The sequence below is a fragment of the Sturnus vulgaris genome, chromosome 1, assembly GCF_052056855.1.
Source record: "Sturnus vulgaris isolate bStuVul1 chromosome 1, bStuVul1.hap1, whole genome shotgun sequence".
In the NCBI taxonomy this organism is placed as follows: Eukaryota; Metazoa; Chordata; class Aves; order Passeriformes; family Sturnidae; genus Sturnus; species Sturnus vulgaris.
Genome location: NC_142243.1, coordinates 23779837 through 23807095, shown reverse-complemented (window position 1 = coordinate 23807095; position 27259 = coordinate 23779837). Strand labels below are relative to the sequence as shown.

General features: G+C 39.9%; 1 protein-coding gene across 5 annotated transcripts in view; it reads left to right on the top strand.

Moving 5' to 3' along the window:
- Positions 1–744: 744 nt before the first annotated feature.
- Positions 745–27259, top strand: part of CALCR (calcitonin receptor) — a 155383-nt gene continuing 128868 nt past the window's right edge. For 2 of the 5 annotated variants that reach the window (XM_088161698.1, XM_088161697.1), the window contains exon 1: positions 745–1083. In XM_088161698.1, the coding sequence (XP_088017824.1) occupies positions 1043–1083 (41 nt within the window). In that variant the 5' untranslated portion in view covers positions 745–1042. Of the gene's footprint in view, positions 1084–1987; positions 2083–27259 lie in introns of those variants that run through there. The other 3 variants (XM_088161678.1, XM_088161684.1, XM_014875595.2) reach the window with 3 other exon arrangements.

Below are 27259 nucleotides of genomic sequence, written 5' to 3'. Positions count from 1 at the left end.
AGAGAATGCTGTGAAGAGTGAAGCAATTGTGGCACCATGAGAGCTCATAAAAGCAGCTTCCGCTGTTTCTCTTTGCTGTCTCCATGAGTAAAGGGTAAAACCTTCAGTGAAAGTTTAAATCCTAAAGGGATAACAATTTACATCAGTATTCCTTGAGTGTCTCAACTCTTATTATGGTTGCCCCACCCCACCCCACCCCAATACCAAGGAGGACAAATTTCTTTCGATGGTATTATCTGGAGGAACTCTTTTATCAGCTGCTGGGAAAAGTGGCAAGAAGTTCCTTTTTCTCGGACCTTGGTGCATGCTAAGCCCAGCACCTCCTTCTGAGCTCCCTCGTTCCTGTCCCCCCCACCCTTCTCAGAATGGCCTGAGCTGCTTTTGTGTGCAGGTTTCTGTGAGAAAGGCAAGCTGTACAATTTGGCTGTAGTCTATAAGAGAAAGTGACAGGTGGAAGTAAAACACCTGAGAACCGCTTCAGTAGGACCTAACTTTCCATTCAGAAGTAAGCCAGGCGACTTTAAAGCCAGAATTTATTTTATTTCATGGTAGCAACATCCTTCACACAGAAAAATGAAAGAAAAAAAATCTGTTCTCAGCCAAGTGGTTGTACCTTTTGAGCAAGTTAGTTTGCCTCCTGACTCCACCTGCTGGGAAGACACCCCACTACCTGCTATCCGCACTGACATGTTTGCCAGGAGTGCTGAGGTGAATCACCGTGCGTTCGCTCCGGCTCCCACCCTCACTGTGGCTCTCTGGATATTTAAATGTTGGGCAGCTTGGAACAGTCATAGCAGAAAAGTCCTCCCCTGCACTACTTCATGCACAACCACTCGACGTTCTTCCGCGAGGTGGGGGGTGTTGGCTCAATTGCCCGAGGATGCCCGTGTAGCTGGGGTTTGCTTTTCTGAGGAGACCAGAGGTGCCCAGAGGTGCTTGGAACCAGGTCTTTCTCGGGCTCTTCTTAGAGTTAGTTAGTTTAAAGCGCTTACATGACTTCTGGAGCAGAAACGGGAATTTAGATGACTCTGCCGTCCGATGAATGTTGCAGCCACTTCTTCATCCTCCCCAGCTTGGTGGACGGTAGGTAGATGGTTCATGCAAGCTGGAAGAGCATCGGGGCGGACGGGGAGGACGCGGGACAGCATTCCCGGAGCTGCCAGGGGCCCCAGCAGCCCTCGATCTGCTGCGGGGGTAGCGCCCCACCCGCCCAGGTGCCGGATCGCAGGGGTCCCACGCTCCACGCCCTGCATTCCCCCGGCTTTCCTTTCCTTAGATGCCCGCGATAGAACCTCAACGCTGCCTGGAGTCTGAGGACCTTCTCCTCCAAGAGGAGGAGGAGGAGGAGGAGGAAGATGTGAGGTCCCCGCGGCCGAGCCTCTGACATCGCAGGGTCCGAGCTCCTGCGGGGCGACGCGTTCTCGCTGCGGATAGAGCCGGGGCGGCTGCGGACGGGCAACTCCCGGCCCCGCAGGGAAGGGAGCTCCGATACAAAGGGCAGCCGGGCCGCCCTGCCGCCCCCTCCCAGCCCGCGGGGACGAGGGACGGGGAGGACGCGTCCCTGTCCCCGGGCCGGGTGTCTCCCGGTCCCGCCCGCGGGACCCCCGTTCCTCAGGCACTGTGTCGGGAGCCCCGCTCCCCGCCGCCCCCGCAGCACCAGCGCCGGCTCCGGCACGGCCGCCCCGCCGGCAGGAGCGCCGGGAGCGGCGGGGAGGCGGGGGCGGGGGAGGCGCTGCCGCCGCCGCCGGGCGGGCTCCGGCCGCCCCGCACCGACGTCGGCGCGAAGCCCCGCCGCGCCCGGGGTGGAGCGGGGAGTGGGCGCGTCGCGGGAGAGGCGAGGCAGATGCTTCCCGAGGCGCAGCCCCGCCGCAGGGGCTCGACCCTGCCTAGTGCCTGTCCGCCCCCTCCGGGACGCGGGGACCCAGCGGGCGGCTGTCGGGGAGCGGGCAGCGCCATGCGCCCCTCCGAGCAGTGAAGGGGCGGCCGGGCTGCTCCGGTGCGGGCACGGAGCCGCCGCGGAGGTGGCCCGAGGTGACGGGAGGCCGGGAGAGGTGCCGCGCCAGCGTCGGTAGCGCTGCCACCGTAAGTCCCGGCAACTTCGCCGCTGGCCTTCCCCACCCTTCGCCCCTGGCGGCGGGGCAGGCGGGGCGGGAGAGGCGCCGGGGTTCAGCGGGGCGGGCGGGGAGCGGGGTACCGGGGGGCACACAGCCCCAGGCTGGCAGTGTACCCAAAAATAGGGGGAAAGAGGGAGTGGGTTGCAGGAGCTCCGACGCGCTGCGGCGGCGTGTGCGGTGCACCCCGGGGCGCATCCGGGGACGGGGCACGGCGGGTCCCGGAGTTTCCGCTGCGGCTTCTGCGCTGGTACTGCCGGTACCGTATTGGTTATAGAGCAAGCCGCTCTCCGGGCTGCAAGTACAGGGTGTTTAAATGACACCTCAGTCACTAGTTCGTGCTTCGCAGGCATGTTAGATATTATTTCCGTGTCATTTTTCATCTGCTGGACCGATATCTGTACTTACTTTGGCGTTTCACACCGCAAATGTAATAAACAACATTAGTAGGTTTCAGAATATTGCCATTGATGACGATAGATTGATGTATGAGTCTATTTACTGGATGTGTCCAAGTACAATATAATGCCTGCCAATTTTGTCTTTAAATTGCTATATTGATTTCATTCTTGTGGGGTTTTTTGACAAGGTTAATGTAGTTGACAATTGGCAAAGGAAAGAAAAAACTTCTGGTTTATTTTAGTTACAGAGTAGCAATTGTAGCTGAAATGATGAATGAAAAAATCATTCATAAAAAGAGTAAATAGAAAGATATGTATCCTAAGACCTCTTGAAGTCAATATTGTCGATATCTAACAGATGTCTTCCTGCCAAGCTTTTACATACACTGGTAACCCTTGAACTTCTTAAGGGTGATGCAGTGTGTGATATTCTTCTGAGGACTGAGTTAAGTAGTCTGATTAGAGGGAGTTTAGAATTAATTAAACAAGACATCACAATATAATGCCTTTGCTTTTTTATAGGCACTGAATGAAATCAAGATCTTGCTTCTGCTCCTTTCCCCCTTCAGTGGTTGAAGGATGATATTGTGGGGACAAACCTTGTGTTTAGCCAGTGAAAGGGTCCCTATGCTGCTTTAGGGCTGAGTGTATCAGGGCTGACCAGGATAACATTTCTTTGCTGCCAACAGCTCAAACTGCATGCAGTGTTGAACTGAAGAGGGAATTTAATTCACCTCTCAGAATCCTAGGCATAATTGTCAAGTAGGTAAATTAAATACAGGAGAGCTAATACTTCATTGTAATTTCTTCAGACATATGATAACCTTTGCCAGTAGGCAACTTTTGCTAAGCTACCACTCTGATGCTTACTATAGCTGTCATATGCTAGCTGACATGAAATAGCTTAGTTTTAGTTCAATGAATGAACTAAAATACTGTGCTTCTGTACCTACTGGCATGAGAACATTAGAGTATGCAAACTTTATAAATCTTGGGTAGATGTTGATCCCGTTAAGATTAATGGCAAAATTCCAATTAACCCCTCCAAAGGGTGGGTTTCACCATTTCTTCATTATCATTTACAGTGAGTGCCAGCCAAATTTACTTAGAAATTCAAGTGGCAATGTTTAAATCCAGCTGGTGATGGCACTTCAAACAACTCTACACAGTACTGCTTTAGAATCATGACTAAAGAGCCACACAGGTCTTAATACTTGTTTAAAAAAGCTATATAGAATAAGCTGTATTGTGCTTTCAAGAGGAGTAGGCAGTTCAGATTTGTCTTACACTCCAATTTTTATGTTTCATCAGACTCGATCACTTTTTCATACAGTTGGATTCCAGTTTGCGTATGCAGCACAGTTTAACCAAGGTATTCAAGCAGCACAGGGAGGAATATTTTCTGATTATATTGTTTGTGGCAAAGAAGTTTACAAGTAAACTGCTAAATATTTGAATTATTATAAAAATGTCAGCAAACAACTGAGCCATGTTACAGTTTAGTTCTCTGCAGTTCATAAGCTTTGTTGAGAGATGAATGAACAGAAGCATCTTTATTAAAAACCTTAATGAAGTATTAATGAATAATATGTTTACAAGGATTAGCTTCATAAACTGACAGAATCTGGTTTAGCAAACTTTTTCTTTGCGTGTCTCCAGTTGAGTGATTTTTGGAAAGCATCTGAAAAAGCTGAGAATTTTCATTAAGGATGAAAACAATGTTCCACAGAAGGTTTGATGAATTATTTTTATTCCATCTCTCTTCTAGATTGAGATGAAATGGAATCATGTTTAAAACCTAGCCAGTTAATTTTAAATCTGTATCTGTGGACCTCTAAGAAGCTGCCTTCAAGTCCTGTTACATAATAATAGTGGCATGACCAACATAGCTGCCAGTAATTCCTACTAGTTTTGTATAAGTGAAAATGGAGGAAGAGAGAATGTATAATGATTCAAAGTTCCTGAAAATTCATTAGATAGAAAAAAAGATCCTTCTATGCTAATCTTTTTCTTCATGCATAAAAATATACTTTTTTGGGAAAGTAAGCAACTAAATAATTGAGCTGTACTGAACTGAAATTATGCTAGCAAATACAATGAAATTCAATTTTGAAAGTGATAGTTGGTTCTACATATTAGTAAGCTGGTAATCTCAGTTTTGTTTTATTTCTGGTAATAAATGTTTGGGTCCTAACTGTTGTCATTTGTCAATATTGAAACACATATTAATGCCAGCACAGATCTCACCTGGGCCTTTCAGGAGCGATCCTGTTACATGCTGAACATTTTCAACTATTGTTTGTGTTAGAGTGGCATCTAGTCAGCTCCCTACCTAGAGCTACACACACAGAGTTAAATTCACTCTCCTGAAAAACTTGCAGTGCAAATAGTCAAGAAGGTCTAAGACATCTAGCCAAAGGCCAGATGATGATCTCGGTCTGAAACATGAATACTCTGTATGTAGCACTGGTAGGCTGAGCACCTTTTAAGAGGATTAAATGTTAATTGATTCTTTGATAAAGGTACCCAGAAATGAATGACCAATACTTTAAGGTTGTATGTTATTTTCCACTGATTTTATTTTCTTCAGTATCAATCTCTATATTTAGTAACATCGGCCTTCCATAGAACAGTGTATAATTACACATTGTTTTATATTGGTTTTTGCTGTTATACCCATTTTCCATTTGACATTGCTTTTAGTCACTTCCATGGAGTGAATTTCGAAGTAACTTAAATGAAGAGACACACTGAATTGCTCACATGAAGAACTACCTTATATAAGATAACAAGAGCTGAGGGAATTGTCCACGTCTCAGTTACGAAGGAGCACTGCTAACAATGTTGGTCTTGATAGTCACCTGGAAGTTACAACTGGAAAATCCAAGTTTCCTGCTAAGTATAGTTACAGCCATTTCAGATGGACACCTTTTTAATGAAGGTGATATCCACAGATACCATAGGAATCTCTCTTCAGGTCATCTTCTGAACAAACCAAGGATATGTCTTGCCTTATCAGAGAGCCTGTGAGCTGTTAATTGGCTCCATGCTTTTGAGGTGGAGTTAAGCAGCATGGGAAGGACTGGGGGTGTTAGCTATCCTCTAGCAGTGAACTCCTTTTGACTCTTTGTGCTGCTTTGTATGGATGTATGCAAAGATTTACCACTTAACCAAGGAAGTACAAGAAATTTGGGTGTTCAGCCATAAGAAATAGTGTATTCACTGCTCATAGTTGATAGGGAATAGCACTGGGAACAAGAATATATATAAAGCACATCAGAGGTGTGCTGCCATGTGTTTTTCCATGGTTCCCAAAATGCCTTCTGAATTACGATCATATGGTAGACATGAGAACTAGAATTGGTTTTAGCAAGTTACATAATGAAATGTAGTCCTGAAAGGTGGCTTTCTACAAGGATCAGATTAATCTGTGCACCAGAGACCGAGGAAACGTGGGGAGGAAGAGTCCTGTGTCCAAGAGATGGATGGATGGTGCAGTACTCATTTTCTTACCTGTAGATATTGTACACAAAACCAACTGAAAAATGCAGTTCCTGTAAGTGCATCTTCTCAACATGATGGCCATACTTCTTTTTCCACAGTTATGTGGGGTTCAGGAAAAGTGACAAGGTGTGGCATCTGGTCCTTGGCTTTTTTATCATTTATAATATAGAAGACCTGACTCAGATTTGGCAGAATGGCTGTTCTCACCGCACTTTTAGGAATGTTTTTTGAAATAAACATGCATTTCAGTTTAATATGTCACATTTCAGTGTTATAGTTTCATGTGACGCTGTTTAGCAAATAATTTCTTGCTTGGTCATATCCAGCAGTGTATATAAGTACCAAATCACTTTGCCTGTGGTTTTTGATGAATAATGTTAACTATTCTCAAGATTTAGATGAATAATTTGACAAATTCGAATAAATAAGCAGTATTTTTAAATCTATGGTTTCACTGCATTTTATTCAAGATAGCTCTAATGGTATGTACTTTCAAGGAGTATTAAGATATGACATAAACTTGCTGTGGCTTTGACATGTTTATTTTGTGATGTCATTACTTTGGGATAAAGCAGGGGTTATAAAATTGTTATTCTTCAAAAGGAAGTGTTTGAAATGCCTGTCTCTTCCTGGGCAGTTTACAAAGTGCTTAACTGCCCCTCAACAATTAGAAAATAATATTCTTATTCTGGTTATTTCCTCTAGAAATTGAACAGTCTGCAGGCAATGCCAAGTGAGTTTGCAGTCATGTATGGAGGTTTGAGTCAAGATGAATTGTGCCATGTCTTCACAGTTGTCTTCTCAGAATTAAGATGACAATTAAAAATACCTATTTTCAATATATTAAGTGTCTCTGAAAACACAGTATCGCCATTACAAAGATGTCAAAGCTTCATGATTAAGACTGTGCCAAGATATACCTGTAAAAGAAAAACAAGCTAAACTTCTGTTTTACCTTTATTAGTAACTGGAATGAGATTCCACATTTGGCACAGTGCCCCCTCAAAGGTGAACTACATTTTCTGCTTGTGGTTTTTTAATAATGAAATATTTACTTACTTTTCAGTGCTCACATAACAAAAACTGCTGTAATTCATGGCACTGTTTACAACTTGATGGAAGAGAGAGAAAGGTAACCAAAGACTAAATAAATTAATGGCATCAATTAGCCACTTCTGTTTCTCTCAGGCAGCACTGAGGCATTATCTAACATCAGAAAGCTCAAGTGACTGTAGCATCTAAACTATGATGTATGCAGATGAGTGACTCTTTTTTTATTCTTGATTTCCCTCCAGCTGATATCAGTAATGAGTGTTAACTGCTTAGAAAAATCACAGGTAGCTCTTCAGTTGTATTTTATTTGTATCTTGATCTTCCCTACAAGTGTTGTGTGCCTGAGCAGTTATATGATGATTTAAGTGAACCGTAGAACACCAGGCTGGAGAGAAGTTCAGCATGAGCTGGCCATGTGCTCAGGCACCCCAGAAAGTCAGTCCCGTCCTGGGCTGCACAGAAAGCAGCGTGACCAGCAGGTCGAGGGAGGTGATTCTCCCACTCTGCTCTGCTCTTGTGAGACCTGCAGTGCTGCATCCGGCTCTGGGACCACCAACATGAGAGGATGTGAACCTTTTGGAGCAGTTCTGGAGGGGGGATTTGAAGTTGATCAGAGGGCTGGAGCACCTCTTCTGTGGAGACACAGAGAGTTGGGGCTGTTCAGCCTGGAGAAGAGAGAGCTCCAGGGAGACCTTATAGCAACCCTCCAGTACTTAAAATGAGTCGACAAGAGGACTGGAGAGTGACATTTTACAAGGGCATGTAGTGATAGGACAAAGGGGAATGGCTTTAAACCGAATGAGGGCAGCTTTAGATTGTATAACAGGAAAAAACTTTAGATAAGAATGATGAGATACTAGAAGAGGTTGCCCACAGAAATTGTGGATGATGCATATTTGGAGGTGTTCGAGGCCAAGCTGGATGTGGCTTGTGATCTGTGAAGAAGCAACTTGAGCCCTCAAAATGAATTTTCTGTTTGAATTTATCCCCATTGTGTTTCAGTGGCAAACTGGTAATGTTTTACTCTTCCTTCAGTACAAAATCTCTTTATGTCTCACTTTATTTTGCACAAACTACATTCTTTTGATAAGACCTATCACCATGTGATTTTTTCCAAATTTATTTTTATCTGTCTCTGTTCACATAATCTTAGTGACCTGTAGCCTTAGTCTGTAGCTTGTGTTCTGCAGTCTAAGTTACCTGTACTGTGTAGGTGCTTCATCACTAGGCCCCTCCCTTGCTTTGCACTTCCTTTTCATTATTAAAACATGATGGTGTAATTTGCCACATGCCAACTAAGGAGCAGACGGTAGGCATTTCTTAATGGATAAGAATGATTCCTCATGGAAGAGGTATGAATGTTGTCCCATAAAGTTACAGCTCTTTTTCTGTTTTGGGCTGAACACACATAAGATATTAGACGATCTTAGTAGCTCACTAAACAGAGTGAGCATTTCATACTCTCAAATATGCTGCGTGCAGTCTCATCCAGCCTTAAGTATTGAAGGGCAGGAGAGAGAGGATGCTCGCACCTTCACAACTTAGATTGGTTAGAGAAACTTCCTGAGGTTTCTTGGATTTCGTAAAAAAAGTGTCTATGGCTGATGAGTGCTCTCATGTGACTAAAAGTCTGGATAAGAACTCCTTCTGTTCTCACCAGCCAATCCAGCTCCTAATGGGATCTTAATTTTCTTTTGTCTTCAAAACGAAACAGAAAGGGAACGGCAGGTTTACTGCTGTTATTCCCAGTTGTGATGTTGCTGCAGGGGTGGAAACACTAGACTGAAGGGTATGGGATGCAGAAAGAAGTTGCATCAAATAACACAATTTAAAGAGGGAAATGTTTTGGAGGAAAAGGGAAACTCAGAAGAAAAAGGTGTTTTGAATGCTATATGCACCTGAGCATTTAGTGGTAGAGATGAACTGACAAGTTATGGTACAAAATGCATGATTAGCTAATAGACAGCACTGTCTTCCATTTACCTACATTGTAGCAGGGGAAATTCCATTTATATTTCAAAGGGCAGTTTAGTCAAACTAGCTTAGAGAATCTCTGCTACATCTTTGGCTTTGCTTCAGGATATTTAAGAACATTGAGAAACGGAAAGAGTAACCCATAGACAGCTGATCACGGGCTCCTTACTGTGCAGAGTTGTAGCTGGAGTTTAACAAGTCCTTTAAGACCTGGTCTTGATTAAAACTCGTTGATGGGGAACAAATGGTGTGTGTGGAGATTTCCTTGAATGTTCTCAGGACCATTTACACTACTACCAACTGTTGAAGGGCCTGACACTCTTAAGCCTTTGAGTTCTTTTCTGTTAGAATACAATGTTTTCTTCTGTGTTCAAATGTTGCCAAGTACATTTTGGGTTGAAGCAGGATCAAGTAATAAATAATAATCATTGTTACCATATGTTCTCACTGATAAAGCAGACCCAGTATTTTCTTGTCAGCTGTTTTTTCTTGCATTTTTTTTATTGTCTCTGTGTATTTGATAGTGTATACTCCCTAAAGACTGGAGTAATTTCACCACTAAAAAGAAAACAAGTATGCGTGGATTTATAAGTGTTCAAATGCCTGCTGACTTTATTGGCAATCAGATCTGAAATGTTTTGGAAGAAAAGTGGTTGTCCCATGAAATGCCTGATGTAATCAGTGGTCATCACTGGAGAAACCAGTAGGTAGTCACCAAATAAATTTATCACTCTTTTTCATCTGTTGTTCAGATTTACATGCCAGATAATAATCCAAGCCCATCAGCATTTTGTCATTGCTGTAGCTGTTTGAGTTATTTGCACAGTGACAGAAATGACATGAATCTTTGCATTTAAACTAGCAGCCTCCCCTTTTTTTAAGAAGGAAAGAAGTGGGTCTTAATGACCTATAGTGTGTGAGAAATGAGTGTGATTAAGCCACAAGGAGGTGTGTATGCACTGTATGCAGAAAGTGTCCTGAGGGACCTCAAATATTAACTGAAAGCATCTCCATCCCCTTGCAAAATATTGGGACAGTGCCTTATCAGTATCAAAGCCTATAATTTATCTACTTATGTAAATAACTTGCAACATATGGTCAGAATATTATTTACTGTAATGTGGATCATCAAATGTTACAGACATATCACATACCACATCAAAGAACATGTTTGATGAGAGGTTTCTTGAAGTGATGAATTATATTTTTTTCAACTGATGGGTAATTCGACATGGAGAAATCACACAGGTTTAATATGTAAAGAAAGTTAGTTATGCCACTCCAATTACTTCAGTGCAGAATTTAAGAAATTGCAAAACTAATTTTACTGTTGAAAATGTTCAAATTTTTTTTGAAGTGAAAATTAAACATATAAATTAATTACAGGATTTAAAAAACAAAATCTTGGCTTTATTATCATTGTAGAAATACTTCTGCAAGTGCTCAAAATTTTATATTAAAATACTATTTTAATATTTAAAATTTCACTGTAATATAATAAGTGTCTTGAACTCAACAGTGGACATGGTTTGGATGGACAAGGATGCAACAGACTGGAGCAGATATTGAGAGAGAAAACAGCCCTATTCACAGTGTATGCTTATTAAAAAAAATAAAATTAAATTGTCTCTATCTTCAGTCTGTTGGATTTATTTGGAAAGTTTTAGCCAGCTAATTTTCACGATCTCTGAAAATCTCCTTTGGTGCATGATATATTGCTTTGCTTATGTTCACAAGTTCTGGTCGCTCTTTTTTCCTGAGAAATTCTTGTGCTACCATGCGGTGGAAAATGGACTTGGCAGTAGATGGCTTCTGAGTCAAGACTGAACCTTCTACATTTGTGTAAGAACACACCCACACATGTACACCCAGATCTTCCAGAGCTTTCCTCTGGAGTCACAGTGTTGAGGTAGTATAAGCCAGTTTGTGCTGCCTAAGAGAGCTGAGACAACACACCTAAACTACAAAAGAAGAGCAGGAAAAGGTATAAACAGTATGGAAAAATGGAAATTATTTCACACATGGAAGAGGAATACTGGAATTAAGATTTAGTACTGAGGACCAGTAGAGTGTGGAGTTTGTGGCAGGAGTCATTTGAGAAGGACAAGCTCATACAACACATTAGATGCTGAGGGAGAAACTGATGTTTGAACAACACTGATATTTCCAGAAACGGGCATTTAGGGGCTAGACAGGGTAAGAACTTGCAGGACATTGGAACATTAGGAGGAATATGCATTGGAAGAGATAGAATTACCTCCCCCCTTCCCCACTAAATATGTTGGAGTTGTGAAGCCAGGAAAATGAGAGTGTTAAGAAGGGGAGAAACTGAAGGCCTGAGAAAGAGATTCAAACTGCAGCTGCAGAAAGCTTGGAAGGAACTAGGTCTGACTAGAAATTATAAATGGTACTGAAAGAATGGAGAGTGGAAATAGGTGAGAAGAAACAGCTAATATCTGGGAGGAGACAGAAGTACAACAGAAAAAAGTTCATAATGGAGAAGGTCAGAGTAGAAAGAGGCAATACCCTTGGCAATGCACCAGTCATACATGACCTGCCAGAGTCTCACCCATACTCTGCTGTCAGCACACATCTGTGAAGATTTTTGGTGAAGAACTTTTGCAGCAGAGTTGAAAGGTTCTAGTCTCTTACATGAGCCATTTTACCATGTGTAAAAATACTGGTGGAATGATCTTAAGATGGTGGTATTTATTCTTCATGGGTTTATCATGTCAGGCTTCAGTGGGTAGGGTACAGGACTTGCAGACTATGAGCCATCTACCATTCTTGATGGTAGTAATTTAAACCAAACTCACAGAGAGAAACTGGAGAAAATTTTGTTCCTCACACAGAGAAAGGCTAGGAGTGTAGACCTTCTGAAAGAAGAAAGCTTTATTTAATGCACAGGTTTGGTTGATGGAATCTTCTATTTTGCTGGACTTCAGGCAAAGAATGAGTAAGATTCCACTTCTCATATTATTTTGTACAGAGAGATGAGAAGATTTGTAGGTGTTTATAAGGCAAAAGTTTTGAAGCTGACAGAAGAAATGTGGATAGACGGAGCAATATGGAATATATAGTTTCAGAGAGAGAAATTCTCTGTTGAGCAGAGAAATCTTAGGAAAGCTGAGGACCTATTGAGTCCTTTGGTGTGAGTGAATCAACCAGCTGAAACTGATTGCAAAAAGACTATTTTTGCTGAGTAGAGGTAAAAATGAAATAAAAGTATGTATGTTAATGGAGGAGATTTGAACATCCTAGAATACCACTAGAATAGCTAGAGCATAAAAGATACAGATCAGATGAGGGGACATTTCAGTAATGGATAATGACATGTAGATGATAAAATGTGGGTCAGCTTTGTGTGCAAAGTCCCAGAGAAAAGCACCATCCAAAGTTCATGTTAGAAGCATGGTCCAGAGCCACAAACCCAGGAGGTTGCCAGTGAGCATGGGAGTATCATAAAATGAAAAATGAAAAGCAGGTGTTTAAGAATATGTATGCTGAATACTGCAAACAATCTGAGGAGATCAAAGATGAAAAGTGTGCAGCTGAAAAATGTTGCTGGGGAAAGCAGCCAGCAGAAATGTCGCTGTTAAAAAAGGGAGATTTATTGTGGTGAGACATCTATCTTTTCAAATAAATTAAGAAAAAATTGCCATAAAAATTAGCATCAATACTGGGGACAAGTTTTGGGACTAACTTTAGGAAATATTGAGTCTGTGGCATAGAACATGGTTAGTAGTATACAAAAACATATATTCTATGCAGATAAAAGTCTAAAGATCCAAGTAAACAGCCAGATATCTCTATAATAGACATTCCTGCAGAAATAATTTTGCATAGAAAGGTTAGCTAAACATTAAATTTAATAAATACATTAAAAACAGTACAAACTGGAAAAGAACAGTTGGCCTGGCAGGCCCGTGTAGTTGTTTCTGAGTGTGTTTGAAAAGAGAGGATGTCAACTGCTTGCTGTAGAATCTACCTAGAAGGCAGTACCAGAAGTGCACTGCTCTGTGATAGCTATTTCCACTGCCAGCCCCTTGGCAATAAAGATGTTAATTAGAAAAGTGAAGAAGCCACGGGAAAGGGTGCACTTGATGACAGCAGTAGAGAAGAAAATGATAGGGTATCCCATGTATGCATAGATATCAAAGATCTTTAAGGTGATGAATCAAGAATAAATCAACACAAGAACAATCATGCAATGAAACAGGAACAAAACAACCCTCTCATGCTAAATGTCATCACTTCCAGGCCCTCTCTAGCAACCAAATTCATTATGTTAGATGCACAGTTTGATGCTGGAAAGCCTGATAGGACAAGGAGAGTAGCTAATTAGTGTTTTCCAGTACTTTATCCAGAAGGCAGTGTTTCAGAAAATCTGCTGGTAAATCGTCTGTACATGATATATTGAAGAAGAAAGGTCTTAGAATAGCAGAATGTCTCACACTCTTACCAGAGTGAATGCTGCTATAATCCAGTAGTGTTAATCACATTATATGGGGGACATTTCAAAATCACAGTCAGATCCAAATCATTAGTAAGCAGATGAGTGGTAACAGTAGAGCACTGGAATGGATTGCCCAGAGAAGCTGTGGAATTTCCCTCCTTGTGGAGATTCAAACTAGCCTGGATATGACCCTGAATAAGTAGTTCTAGCTTTGAAGTTAGCTCTGCTTTGAGCAGGGGGCTTACTAGATTATCTCCAGCAGTCCTTTACAGCCAATTTTATTCTATGACTCAGGGAATTACTGTGGTCTCGAAAGGAGGCATCCAGGCATATCCAAAAATGGAAGAAAGGAAAAGAGCTGAAAGCACTGATCTCTCCAAAGGAAATTAAACTCAGAGCAGGGTAAGCAATTCACCTGCTAAATAGCAGAAATTATGCCATCTCTGTAAGAACTTGAAGGAAGAACAGTCTTTTATGTACAATGAAAAAATGGCCTAGGAAATTTAGAAAATAGACACAGTTTACCTTGAAATAAAAGGCAACATTCCGTGGGAAAATGCCTCTACAGGATGTGCTGCATGAGCTGTGGACATTGCAATAGTGATGTACATTTATGCAACATTTACAAAAGCACAATTCAGTGTCAGCTGTCTTTTAAATGCTTTTCCTTCCATGTGTTAGATATTGCTTCTTCATCCTTCATATGTATGATATGCTAGGCTATTGAAAGCAGGCAGTAAGTTTTAGAAGTCTTTGTTTAAGGGAAAAAAATGCCAACCCATCAATGCAACATTGGCTCCTCATCTGTGGAATCGTGATAATGCTATCTCTCACCAAACAGTGGTAGTTTGAAGGTTAATTATTAGTCAGTGAAGCATTTATACTGCAGAAATGAGCACCAAGGAAAAAGCTATGTAGAGAGATTAATAAATCTGTTTACCATGAAAGGTTTTATGTATGTACAATAAATGAAATCCACTGACTGCCTACCAGTGAATCACTTTTCTTTAAGTGGGCACTGTTCGTCCTTAAAAACCCAGGGAAGAAAGGCAAAAGAAGTGTGAGAACTAACATTAAAACTGTAGTAAGTATAACCAAAAAGGCTAAATAAGGGTTATGCAAGTGGTTTCTAACTTTGGAGTTACCTTTGTAATCTGGGAAGGCTTTAAATATGACTTTATTACTCAAATTTGGTTTTATGAATTTAATTCCAAAAGAAGAGACCATATATGACATATGGACACCAGTGATTTACAAACATGTGAAGTGCTACAAGCAAGTACTATGTTTTTCTTTAGAAGATCTTTTAACATCACTGAACTCAGAGTTTTTGGTAAAAATTTCATCCGTTAGTAAAAGCAAAGGTGGAAAGTGAAAACAGTGCAGAAATTTACGTACCTTAGACTGCAAAAAAAACCTCAGAAAGCTGTTATACTTTGAATACTATTGAGAGCTAATGTTAAAGTGATCTGAATAGTGTTGAATAAAGTTCATCAATCTTCAAGAATGTGGCAGTCTGACAGCCAGTCTGTTAGCATTCAGGTTTAATGCTAGCCCATGAAGAACTCACATTTTCTTTGTGGATCATTAACATTAGCCTGATAAAAGAAGTGCATCTCTGTTCTTCATACTTTGATTCCTTTTAAGGCATTTTTAAGAGCAGATTTTACACACTGCAAGAGAAATGAAGTGCTGCTAGGGCATGAGGTAGCTCCCACAGCTGGAAGCACTGCCATCCTGTCATGGAGTCTGAAACGAGTCAGGGGCAGGATTTTCTGTGACAGGAACTAAGGCAAGATGTGATCTGTTACTCAAAGTAATTAAAATCCTGTAAAATACCTAAGATACTTGTTTACCATACTTAAGATACCTCTAGAATTCTCATGGGGTTTCATACCTGTGTCCATGTCTGTATATAAAGAGAGGAATATCATTCTGGTGAAATCCTGTTTGGTACACTGACTTCCTCAAAATCTGCTGCATCCCAAAGCAATAGGATTATGTATGACAGAACTCTCAGTTAAAAGTAAAAAAAGAGACTTTTGGAAATCCCTTCAGATACTCACACATCTATTTGAAAGAGAGATCTAGTAAAAAACTCTTTCTTCTTTCTCCATTTTGCTTAATTTGTACGTGATTATTTCTGAGCAGTTTCCTCCTTCTTTAATGTCTGATATTTCAGGGTAATCCTTGGGTATGGACAAAGCAGGAGGGTGGAAAGTCTGAGAAGATAAATTTGGTGTTCTTAAAAATCAGTAATTTTGATTTTTTTCTTATAATTTTATTAAAGCAGCATTTCACAAACTATTTTCCATAGTACCCTCATCCTAAGTGAACTTCTCAAGGCAAATACAGCAAGTAAGAAGCACTGTCAAACAGACAGGAGAAATGTAGAACTCCTTGAGTATGCAAGCTAACTTGTGTGATGTGACTTTTCCCAAGAGGAGAAAAAGGAAATCTGTCTGCATTGTTTATTTAGTTAGAACTTGGGGTTTCTGTAGCTAGGAGATACACTCTGAAAGTATGGTCTGTGTGCAGGATGCAATTCCTGTCACGTTGAAACAAGGGCCCTATCCCATCTGCTTACAGACCTTATTTTACCACTCTGCTTAGAGCCAATCTGGTTGGCTAATAATTAAAGAAACCCTCTCTTTTGCATTTTTCTTCCCATAATTTCTGCTACCCTTGGGCAGAACTCTCTTTACTCAGGGATTGTGTAACAGTGTATAATGGGCATTTCCATAAATAAGTCATAACCACTTAAATCACTAGCCTGAATTCATACCTTCAAGTCAATGGTTATTCAGACTGGAATCAGAGCATCTGTCCTTTCATGCCTGGAAGTAAAATGGTAAAATACAGTAAAAATACCTGACAAAATTGATCTCAGCGTCCAGTGAGGAGACTGGACTGATCCCAGGTACTCCTAGTGTGGAGGCTGTGTGTGGTAGTCTCAGAAAGTGCAATCCAGGGAAGCTAGCACCCCTTTCACCTTTCCTGGCTAGCAGACATGTGGAACAGTGTTGGAACCCTGGAGCCTGGGAGTTTGAAACTTTCTGTGCTTTCTGGCACTGACCCTCAAAAGACTGCTTTTGACTTGAGGCCTTGGAGAAGGCTTCAAATTTGAGTAGTGGAGTTGGAATCACTGCTGTGTAGTTTGAATGGAAGTGTGTAATATCACATAGTGAAAGGTTTGGAATTTAGGGTTTTAGAATATAGTAATAAGTATGGGACAAGATGGAAATTCTTGGGCGGTGACTTCTTCCTTCTTATTCATTCTTCTTCTTGATTTTAGGTAGTAGTTTTTAATTAGAGAGAAAATACTGCAGTGCAGGTCACAGGTGTTTGGTCATTGGGTCAAAAGTATAAATAATAGAAATATTAGCTTTCAATTGGACTGTTTGCTTTTAAAAGACCTTGTGAAGAGCAAAATACAGCTCTGTTTTCTTGCTTTTAGCTTGTTAGCTAAAAGTGCTGTAAAACTCACTGTATTATACATAAAAATTAATAAACAACTGAGTCCAAACATGAAAATCAGTCTCTCGTTCTTCAATCCTGACTCTGAGTGAAAGCAGAAGAAAAAAGAAGCTGGCTACGAATATGTAGGACCACTGATAGGACAGGGGTGTGCAGGGTGCAGGGGTGCAGCTCCAAGCCATGCTGGTGGGGCCAGCCTGACTGACATCAGTTACCAGACTGATGATCCCGCTTTTTGCTCATTGCCTTGGGCTGCCTTGGGGCAACTCTGGGAAACTCTACCCCCACTCAAACCTGCACTAAGGGATGCCTTGTCCCTCCACTGAGCAGACATGCTCTGAGATCCTTGTAACACACCTGATCCTTTTGAGAGTCAGGCAAGAAAGCTCTGTGAGCACAGATTTAAAGAGGGTCTTGACTTGCTGACGTCCAGGTGCTGGTTAAGCTCAGATTGCTGTGCTATGTCAATAGGAATGAGACAGCAAAAAAATCATAGAGCTCCCAAGGAGTGTGAAGTTAGGACAAGGTAAATAGGCACACCTGGTTTGGGTGAGAAGAAAGAACTGTGTGTTGGTGGATAAAAAGCACATCTGTCAGTTACTGCACCAAATACTTCTTCCAATTATAAAAAGAATGATACCCTTAGAAGGCATATTGATATTTCTTTTAAAACTATGTAAACCAACCCTGTGACCCCTTGTACATCACACTTGTTGTATTGAAGCCTTAACTCTTACTTGGAAAGAGTTGATTCATAGGAAGTCATCTTTGTGCTGCCAATGTAGCAAAGAGTGAACGTAGTGAAAATGAGAATAGGATCTAATACAAAGACTTAAAATCTACTTATATAATTAATATTACTTTGTGTTAATCTGTTAGTGAAAAGGAATCTGGAAAAGGTAAGTATAGGTGTAATCCATGTTTGTTTCAAAGTCTTTTAACTCTGTTAGAATAAATTGAATAATAGATAAAAATAAATAGAATAAATAGAACAAATTGGCCTGAATGGTGTATGAGAACATGTCCCTCTTTTTTTTAGTACTCTTTAACAAGACATGGGCAAGAGCTCCACACTTTTATGAAGGTTTATGCTTAATTATGGAGACTATAAATTCATTCCAATTCTGAGGATTTTTCTGATATCTTGCACTCCACAATTGGAAGGGATGTTAGACATAAGTACCCCTGGCAGTTTCCTACTAGAAAGCAATATTGTAAATAACAAAGAGACCCAATAGTTGAGGCAGAATGTAGTGGCTGAACAACAGGACTGAAATAATCTCAGAAACCGAGGAAATATAAACTCAAAGCTGAAACTTCTTCTTTAACTTTTCTTTTTGACCACACCAAGCAGAGCCTAAAGCACAGCCTAATTTTCCCCTAAAACGTGATATTCATTCCATCATGTTTGCTTGTGTGCATCTCTCCATGTATGTGCATATATTGCATCTTTTAATTGTTTTCAATGGAAAGCCTGGACAGTACCTGTTAGCCTAATGGAGGAGAACAGAAAAGAATGGTAAACAGATTGTTAAGATGCAGCCTTCTCATCAAGAATAGAAGCACCGGGGGAAAAGAGTTAATAGGAAAATACAAAGAATAAATGCTTGTGAAATATGGCTATTACTGCTGCTACTACTACTAGAGAAAAAAAAGAGGCATGAGAAAGCTGGCAGAAAAAAAAGAAAACTCTGAGCTTGTGGGAAACTCCAAGCTTAAGGAGCACTGAGAAGTATTCATTTTTAATTTTCTTAGTCCAGTTTTAGGGAGCTACCCTGCAAAGCAGGCTTTTCCAGTTTTCTCAGATGTACTTCACCTCTCTCTCCAGACCTCTTGCTGGAGGTTGATGAGGTGCCCGGTAGGTGGCATCCTTTTAACACAGTGCTGGTGTCAGTTGGTTTGGGTTTAGTTTTGTTGTTTGTTTTTTTTGTTTTGTTTTGTTTTGTTCTGTTTAAATGTTAAAAGCATTTTTTCTTCAGAATTTAAATGTATTATCACATAATTGGCACATGCAGAAGTTATGTTGTTGTGAGGACTTTTATTCAAGGCTCTCAAATTTGGCATTCTCTAGCTTCAAAAAAATTCTCTATTTAGGAATCTAAATGGAAGAAAGAGAGGGAGAAAATGTTTTCCCTTATTGGTTCAGATCAAGTTTCTGAGGGAGTTTACAATGAGCTACGTGTTCACAGCACCTATTGAAATCACTCTGTGTTTTCTGGCTTGAAGGCTCTGGTTCTAAATTAAAGACTTGTTTCAAGAACATGGTGATTAGGATATCGTATTTACATTTGAGCAATTGATGCCTGAAATTGTGACATCTTATCATCTGCATTTAATTTGCCTTTGTTACATCTTGTTCATTTTTGGAATGTATTGATTTTTTTTCTTCCTAAGAAATAATGCTCATGATAGTCTGTGTTATCACAAACCTGTCTCTGCTTCGTTGTTTGCACACAGCTCTACATATGAAGGATGTCATCAGATGTAGTTTGAACAGGCACATGCTTCAGGCTGTTAGTGTTTAGCACAGGGCATCAGGATCAGGTGCCAGCTATCCATTCAGTTAAAGCAGTGCCCCCTCTGAAAGCACACAGATAATTCTCAGGCTGATTGCAGGTGGAAAACAAATCTGCTTAACTTGTTTAGAAACATGATCAGGATGTTGAGTAGCTGGGGATATATGGGGAGGTCTTGAGAAAGTGTTTCCAAAGAGCTGTTCTTCAAATCAAATTTCACCTCCTGGTCTGCTTGAAGGTTCACCTTCCTTGGAGGAGAAAAGCAGCAGAAGTTCATTGTGGCTGAGAACAAGAGCAACAAAAGAAGTTCTCAGTCACTGTCTAATAATACAAGATCTGAAATAAACATACTTGGTAGCTGAACAAGTCTGCCTAGTTCCAAAGTCACCTTTGCACAGAATAGAATTGACAGATCTGTATCAAATGGAACATAGAGGGGGGGATTATACATTTTTCTGCAATTTACTGCTCTGAGGTTTGTGAATTGCCATGGGGATATAGATGCCATAGTATCCTCTGCCAATCTGCAACTGGTCTAGTTGTGTCTCCAAGTCTTAGTACTGTAATAAATCAATTATCCTGTCAATTTGCATCAGATTAATCAGGTCACTGAGAAGTGAAGTTTAAAAAACTTCAAAAAAAGTTTTAAAAAGTGAGTGTAGCCTATTTCATGTCTTCTGTTATTTGTTCTGAATATATATTTAATCCAAAATTGTGTTGAAGATGTCATTTTAAGGGGAATACGGCTGTTTTTATATTCTCTATACATGTGCGCTCAGTATTGTGCTTTTCATCTACACACCAGTCAAAGAGCCCCTCTCTATAACTTCTTGCATCCCTGCCTAATTTGCCTGGGACAATCTATCCCCCCAAAAAATTCCCCAAAATACAAAGGTAAAAAAAGGATGCGGATTATTGGTGGTAAATATATAAATAGAAACAGTATTTCCAGAGCTAGATTATTCCATTTAAAGCAGAAATATGGGAAAACTTGTTGGTGCAATTGTCAAGAAGTAATACCACATTAAATAAATATGTCTGAGGACTACAAGGATAATATTCTAACTGAATGTGAAGTGCAAAGTCATCTTCCCGAGTCTGCAGACAGACCATCTCTGTTTATCTGCTGCCAACCATAACTTTCCCAGGTTTTACCAGATTGAAATTCATATGATAAGATCATACTCACCCTTCAGAGTGTGAGTGGCAGTGTATGAATCATGCCAACTTTTAATACTGCTGCTGCTGTTTGGAAAAAGCTCAGAGGAGCTGAATTAGTAGGGTCAGGGGAAGGACCCCAATAAATAGTTTCAGGCCTGAGTAGACTGATAAAGTCTTCTAAAATAAGCAGGCTGCTGGAGGAAAGTGAAGGGGAAAAATTTCTTCTTCCTTTGAATTTACAGCAGGAATGGAGTTTCAGTATTTGAGATAGACATGGGGGAGAGAGATAATAATGCAGAGCACACCCCGGGGCAGTGCTCTCTTAGATGTCACAGCATACACCATCGCAGCAGACAGAGATATTTGTCTCAGCCCTTGCTCAATGATGCTCCCAAGTTGCTTTAGTGACTCATCTTCATTGTTGATGTTAAAGCAGTAGGTGTCTGGTAGCAAGGACTGTCTGTAATCATAACTCGAGCTCTGTGGCAATTGCTTAACAAATCAGCAGCCTGTTCAGTGCATCTGTCACAGATTAATGTGCAGCCATGGAGAGCTGTGCTCACACAGCCCCCAGGGATGTTTTGCATCTTCAAGTGTTGCAACTTGGTCCTAGGTTTGGCTCAGAGGGGAGCAGAGCCCAACATTGCCAAGCAGGTTCCTGAGGAGGGTCGTGTAGGGACGTTTCTTTTCTTTCCAATAAAGATACTCCTTATAGCTTGCTAATCAGTGATCTGTAGGACAGACTCCTCACATATTTAAGCAAACTGAGGTCCCGTTTGAATAAAGGAAGAATTACTGAACGCCTCAATGCAGAATTAATTATGTCAGATTCTATAGGGAACCCTTATCCCTATGAATTATTAAAGTTTCTTTAAATTAAACTATTGTCTCAAACGAGTTGGAAATTACTCTTCAGGGCTCTCCAAACACCAAACCAAAACCTAATTCCCATCCCAGAAGATTTATCAGCTAAGCCAAGAGAAAGATGTACTCCGTGTGGATAGAAACAGAGATAGTTGTATGAGAGGCTGTAGTTAATTGCAACCTATTCAGTAATACTACAAGTCTATTTGGAGCACTTCTTTCATGGCAGATGTTTCAGAAAATGTGGCAAAGTTAAATTATATAGTTAGCTAATTAAGAAATTATGGCAGGCACTGAATGAAATTAGGGACTATAATCAGGAAGGGAAAGTTTTTTTATAGATCAACTTTGAAAACAGAAGTGTGAGTAAAGCTGAGAGGCTGAAAGGGCAGAAAAAGAGATAGTAGGATGAGTCAAGTAGGTTTTTGGAACAGCATTGTCCAGTATGAATATAGTTATATAGTGTGTATATATATATATATATATATATATATATGGTTATTAGATAGTAGAAGAAAACATGGATTCAAAAGTAATCCTGATATCAAAAGAGAAAAAATGGAAGAGATCCAGAAGATAGACTGGAGCAAGTACATGGAAAGTTTGAAATTCATTTTCAAAAGGGTTTTTTTTAAATTGTATGTTCATAAAGTTAAAAGAGAATTCATAAATAGGTATGGGTCTTCAAGTTGGCAAAAGTCTCTCTAGACAGCTCCTGGAGCCTGAGTCCTGTAATGGGTCACAATAAATAGCTGCACTGGATAAACTGACCAAAAAAAGAATGTGAAGGTCGTTTTATGGCTGCAGTCCAGCATTTTTTTCTCACTTAATCTTTTTCTTTTTATACCTTTTGCTTGATGGCAATATTTCTTTAGATTACATCTATTTGGTGATACCCCAGATAGGCTTGTGGCTGGATTGCTGTATTTGTGTTTGGTTATCCAGTAGATTACTGGATTTGTTTCTATTTTGTTGGTTTGTAAATGCCCCCCAAATTTGTGTCCTCCTTTATGTCCTTTAAAGTATAAAACTTGTAAAAGCAAGCAAATTCATGTGTGTAGCAGTTTCTGCTTTACAATTAGTATTTGATCCTGGTTTTGCTTTTGAACCTAATAACTTGAAGCACCTTTCAGATGCTTTGTCTTGTTACTGAAAACGATGTGGTCTTGACTCAGGGAAGAGAGTTTTTGATGGTGAAGTTGCAAAGCAATGCACGGTTTGAAGAGGAGAATATTTGCTTAAGCAAGTGGATTTTTTTTTCCATATTGCCACACAGTCTGGGTGTTTAATAATTATTGCTCTCTATATCAACTTGGGTATGTAATGCTCCTTTTAAGGCTTGATTTATGTGATTTCTCCTCACATACCTAACTTGATATTTGGACAGGCCCTCAGGATCTAATTGTGCTTCAGCTGACATCACGACTAAAACAACACAGATCAGACAAGTTCTTAATAATCCTGTGACATACCCAGAGTGGCCAATTCTGAGAAAAAATGATTGATGTTATTCTTGATTTATTGATCAAGAATTAGACAAGGGCTAAGTTAACAAAATAACTGAGCAGTTCAGAACACAACTGTTTTGTGCCCATACTTGGTTTCAAGTTTATTTATTAATTACATTTCCTGCAACTATTTCTGCCTACCAGATTGGCAATGCATATGTAAAACACATTTAAAACTATTTTGCCACAAACAGACAGAGGTAATGAGCTCATTTCCATGGAAATAATTCAATATTGTTATTGTTGCCTGCCTACCACCTGATCTGTAAAAATATTTGTCCAAATTTAATAGCTTCTCATTTATTGAGAAATGCAGAAAAATAAGAGCATGAAACACACATAATAGGTAATTGATTCACAAATAAGCTTGTCTTTCTGTAAAATAATTAATCTGTCCTCAATTCAGAAGAAAAAAAAATAAATCAATGCTAGCAGGTAGCACTTGTAAGGGAGAGAAGTATCAACTGCAAGATTAATAATTACATGTCTTGTGTATTGCAATATTTCATCAATGCAAATCCACTAATCCTTCTGAAGGTGATCCTGCTCACATTTACAAATGTAATTCAAAAACCTTTGCCTTGAATATAATGATCTGTCTGGAAAAAACTGAACAAGTATACCAACTCTAAATCTATTCCTATTTGATGTTTGCATGAGCTTTCATAATTTCTGAGGAATGAACAAAGGAATACGTCAGAAAATTTGTCTGGAAAATTAGAGTGGGAGTCGAGATTTAGATTCTCAGAAGATCTGACTTCAAACACACAAATTAAGGGACTCATCCCAATGCATTAAGTGATGGATACACTCTCTTTCAGGTTTCCTTTGGGCATTATAGTGCTCCATGTTTCTCCAGCCCTTTTACTAGCAGAATTGCCTCTGCCATTAATGAAAATTTGTCAAGAAAGGTCAGGCCTCAGAAGGTAAAGGACTGGCCTGATTTGACATCTGATATATCAGATGGTGATTTAATCAGATTTTGAGATTTATAAGCTTCAAGACTGTTGAAATCTTGCTGGAAAGTCAGCAAGGAATACAAAAGTGTAATAGGTGTTTTCTTAGATGATAGTCTTTGTCCAGAATCAATACTGAACCAATACTAAAGGTATGTTTGATGACTAAACACAGAGAACAGTGAAAAACAAGATTCTGCTCATTAGTTAATGGTAACTAAGGACCTTACTTAGTGTTTCTGTTTGTTATTTCTTTGTGAGATTATTTAGGCACATAACAATACTGTATAAAACTATTTCCAGAAGCACAAAAAAGCACACAACAAACATACAACAAAATATAGAAAATACTTAATTCCTCCCCTGGCTTCTGCTGTTCCAGTCAATAGAAAGCTGGAAGTTTTTGAGACTTCCTCAGAAAAGATTTTCTGAAAAATTATAGAATCCAGCTCTTAATCATATTATACCTTTATATATTCTTTCTCCATGCAGCATCAATAAAACAAGAATTGCAGTCTTTCCCTGCTGACCAAGATCCTGTCAGCAGATCCCAGTGAAACATTTAATGCACAAAAAGTATTTACAAGACTGGTCCTTAAATTATGATATGGTACTGCTGCAAAATATTGTAAGACTACCCTGATATATCTCAGAAACGGAAATTAAGATTATTTGCTATTTAAAGGTGTAATTTGTGAAATACCTTCTAGCCCCTTGAAATTAAAAGTGCAATAAAGGTTCCTGTTAATCTCATACAAACAACTGAAGAAAAAATGTCCTTAAGTAGCTGCCATAGTACTTGCTATATTTTGTCATGTGTGTTCATAATACTGTGCTAGTTTCAATACAACAGAATTAGAATATCAATTGCCTGTTTTTATTAGAGCGCATTAAACTGTTTAACCAAAGTGAAATTGATTGCATTGAATTGCAAATTTCAAGTGAGGAAAAGCAGTTGAAAATGAAATTAGCCTCACTAGAGAGAAGTTAATATGCTCTTAAGCTCTCCTGTACAATGGTACAAGCTTGAAATATGACTGCATATTCTGCTAAAATTGGGTTATATGTTTAGCTTTGTGAACTAGGCTTTACATCGCCTTTAGGTTGTTTGCTGAAACTTCTCTGGGTCTTAACGTCACCATAATTAACCCATACATGTCTACCAGGCAGATATGGCACCGTGCCCATCTTTCCATCATCTCTGGTTTTACTTTAGTGGCATGGGAGCTAAGTCACTCATAGTGAAGTGAAGGTGAACTCAAAAGCTCACCAATGAACTTCACTATATTTACAGTATAAAAATAAACAAGTGTAAGGAGGCAGGGCATTTTGTTTTAATCTGATGTACTTCTTGAAGGTCTGCAAACCACAACACTCCCTGCCCTTGTGAGTCAGTGGTGCAGCTCAGCTGCTCAGAGTGCTTGGCATTCTCACGGTGCTGCAGGTACCCCAGCTAACGAGGAAACAGACTCTGCTTGTGTGATGGAAAGAACAATCCCACTGAAGTCACTGTTGGGTTTGATGGATGCTTTTCTCCCTGGTGTGGAAAGGGAAGTGTTGGCTAGTACTGACCTGTATTAGGAGGAAAATGGATAATTTCAAAACAGAAATCAACCAGAATGACTTTTCTGTTGTGCTCATTTTCAGCGGCTGGCAAGTAGTTTTAAACGTACGCTGGTGAATTTACTGAATGTCAGAAAAATGGGGATAGTAAATGTCAACATTTTCAGGGCATGGAACTGAAAATCCTGCGCCGTTCAGACTATGAATAAAGTGAGAAATTCTCCAAATCATAGAAATGAAAAAATACCAATAGAAATACCGAAGAAAAAGAAAAGATCCTTCCTACATGATTGTTTTATTATGCTTTGGCTTTTTTGTACTTCTCAACTTGACATCAGGAGTCATCTGCAAAGGCCTCACTTCAATGGTGTTCATAGCTTCTTAGTAGTTTGCATGCTGTTTATTGCTATGGGACATTGCAAAAGTTATTTTGTAGGCTTATAACTGTTTCCGTGTTTGTTAAGTTAAATGAAGCCTATGGCTTACAGTTCCTCAAATTCTTAAAAAAAACACTTAACCCTATACACATGTAGAGGAAATCAACTGGGAAAAATGCATGAACATGCACATTTCCAGGTGTTTTTCACAGGAGAATGAAAGAGTAACAAGATAATCTATAGGTATTTTTCAAAAGAGTAAAGTGGTCCTTTGTGTAACATAGACTGGGAAATGCTGCTGTAAACTCCACTACTTCGTTTCTTGGATTAAGTGAAAAGGATCTTACAGTCTGGAGACTTAAAATTATAGAATCACAGAAAGATTTGGATTGGGAGAAACCTTAAAGATCATCTAGTTCCAAAACTACTGCCATGGGCAGGGACATCTTTCACTAGACCAGGTTGCTCAGAGTTCCATCCAACCTGGTCTTGAACACTTCCAGGGATGGGGCATCCACAACTTCTCTGGAAAACTTGCTCCAGTTCCTCACTCCCTTATCATTAATACAAATGCACAATGAAAATATTATATGTAATTCTGGTTCTGAACGACCGTAAACATATTTTTTTTTATTCTCTTTAGAGAATGATTAAGTGCATGAGTCCTATTAACATTTTCTTGTTTCCTGCATCTCCTTGCATTCCTGCAATGGATAGCCTGCAGTAGCTCCTACTGCTTCTGCTGGCTGGGGCTGTCTCCCCTTTTTGATGTGAGAGCTTCTTCTTGCTGACAGCTCCTGAGTGTGAGGGAGCTGTTACAATCATGTTACAATCAAAATTACATGGCATGTGAAGGCCAATTCGAGCTCTGAATGTGGCAAAGGTTCCTGGAAAACATGTCTAGCTGGACAAGGTTGTTTAAAGTTATACCAATACTTTCCAAACTGGTGTCCATGGAGTACTGTGTGGCATTCTCATGGAACAAGTTGTCCTTGCTTCCAGCTGCTAAGTCACACTAAAATCAACTAAAAATATATTTGTTTCCTGGTATTAGTTCTTTTCATGTAAGCAACTGATGTGGGGTAAAATGGGATTCTGAGAAGGAACAGAACTGGATATTGATATGGAAAACAGAGTTGTAATGTAGATCTCAGATATCAGAAATGAAGGAAAATTAGGTCTGTGAAGTCCTGCAGAAGAAGATAGTTTTTATTTCAGATCATACAAGGAAGGGGAAGATGTGTGCAGATTCTCTTTTAGTTAAAATTAGTTGATGGAAAATGTAATAATTATTATGGCATAAAAATCTGAAATCAAAAGTGCCTGCTTAATTTTGAA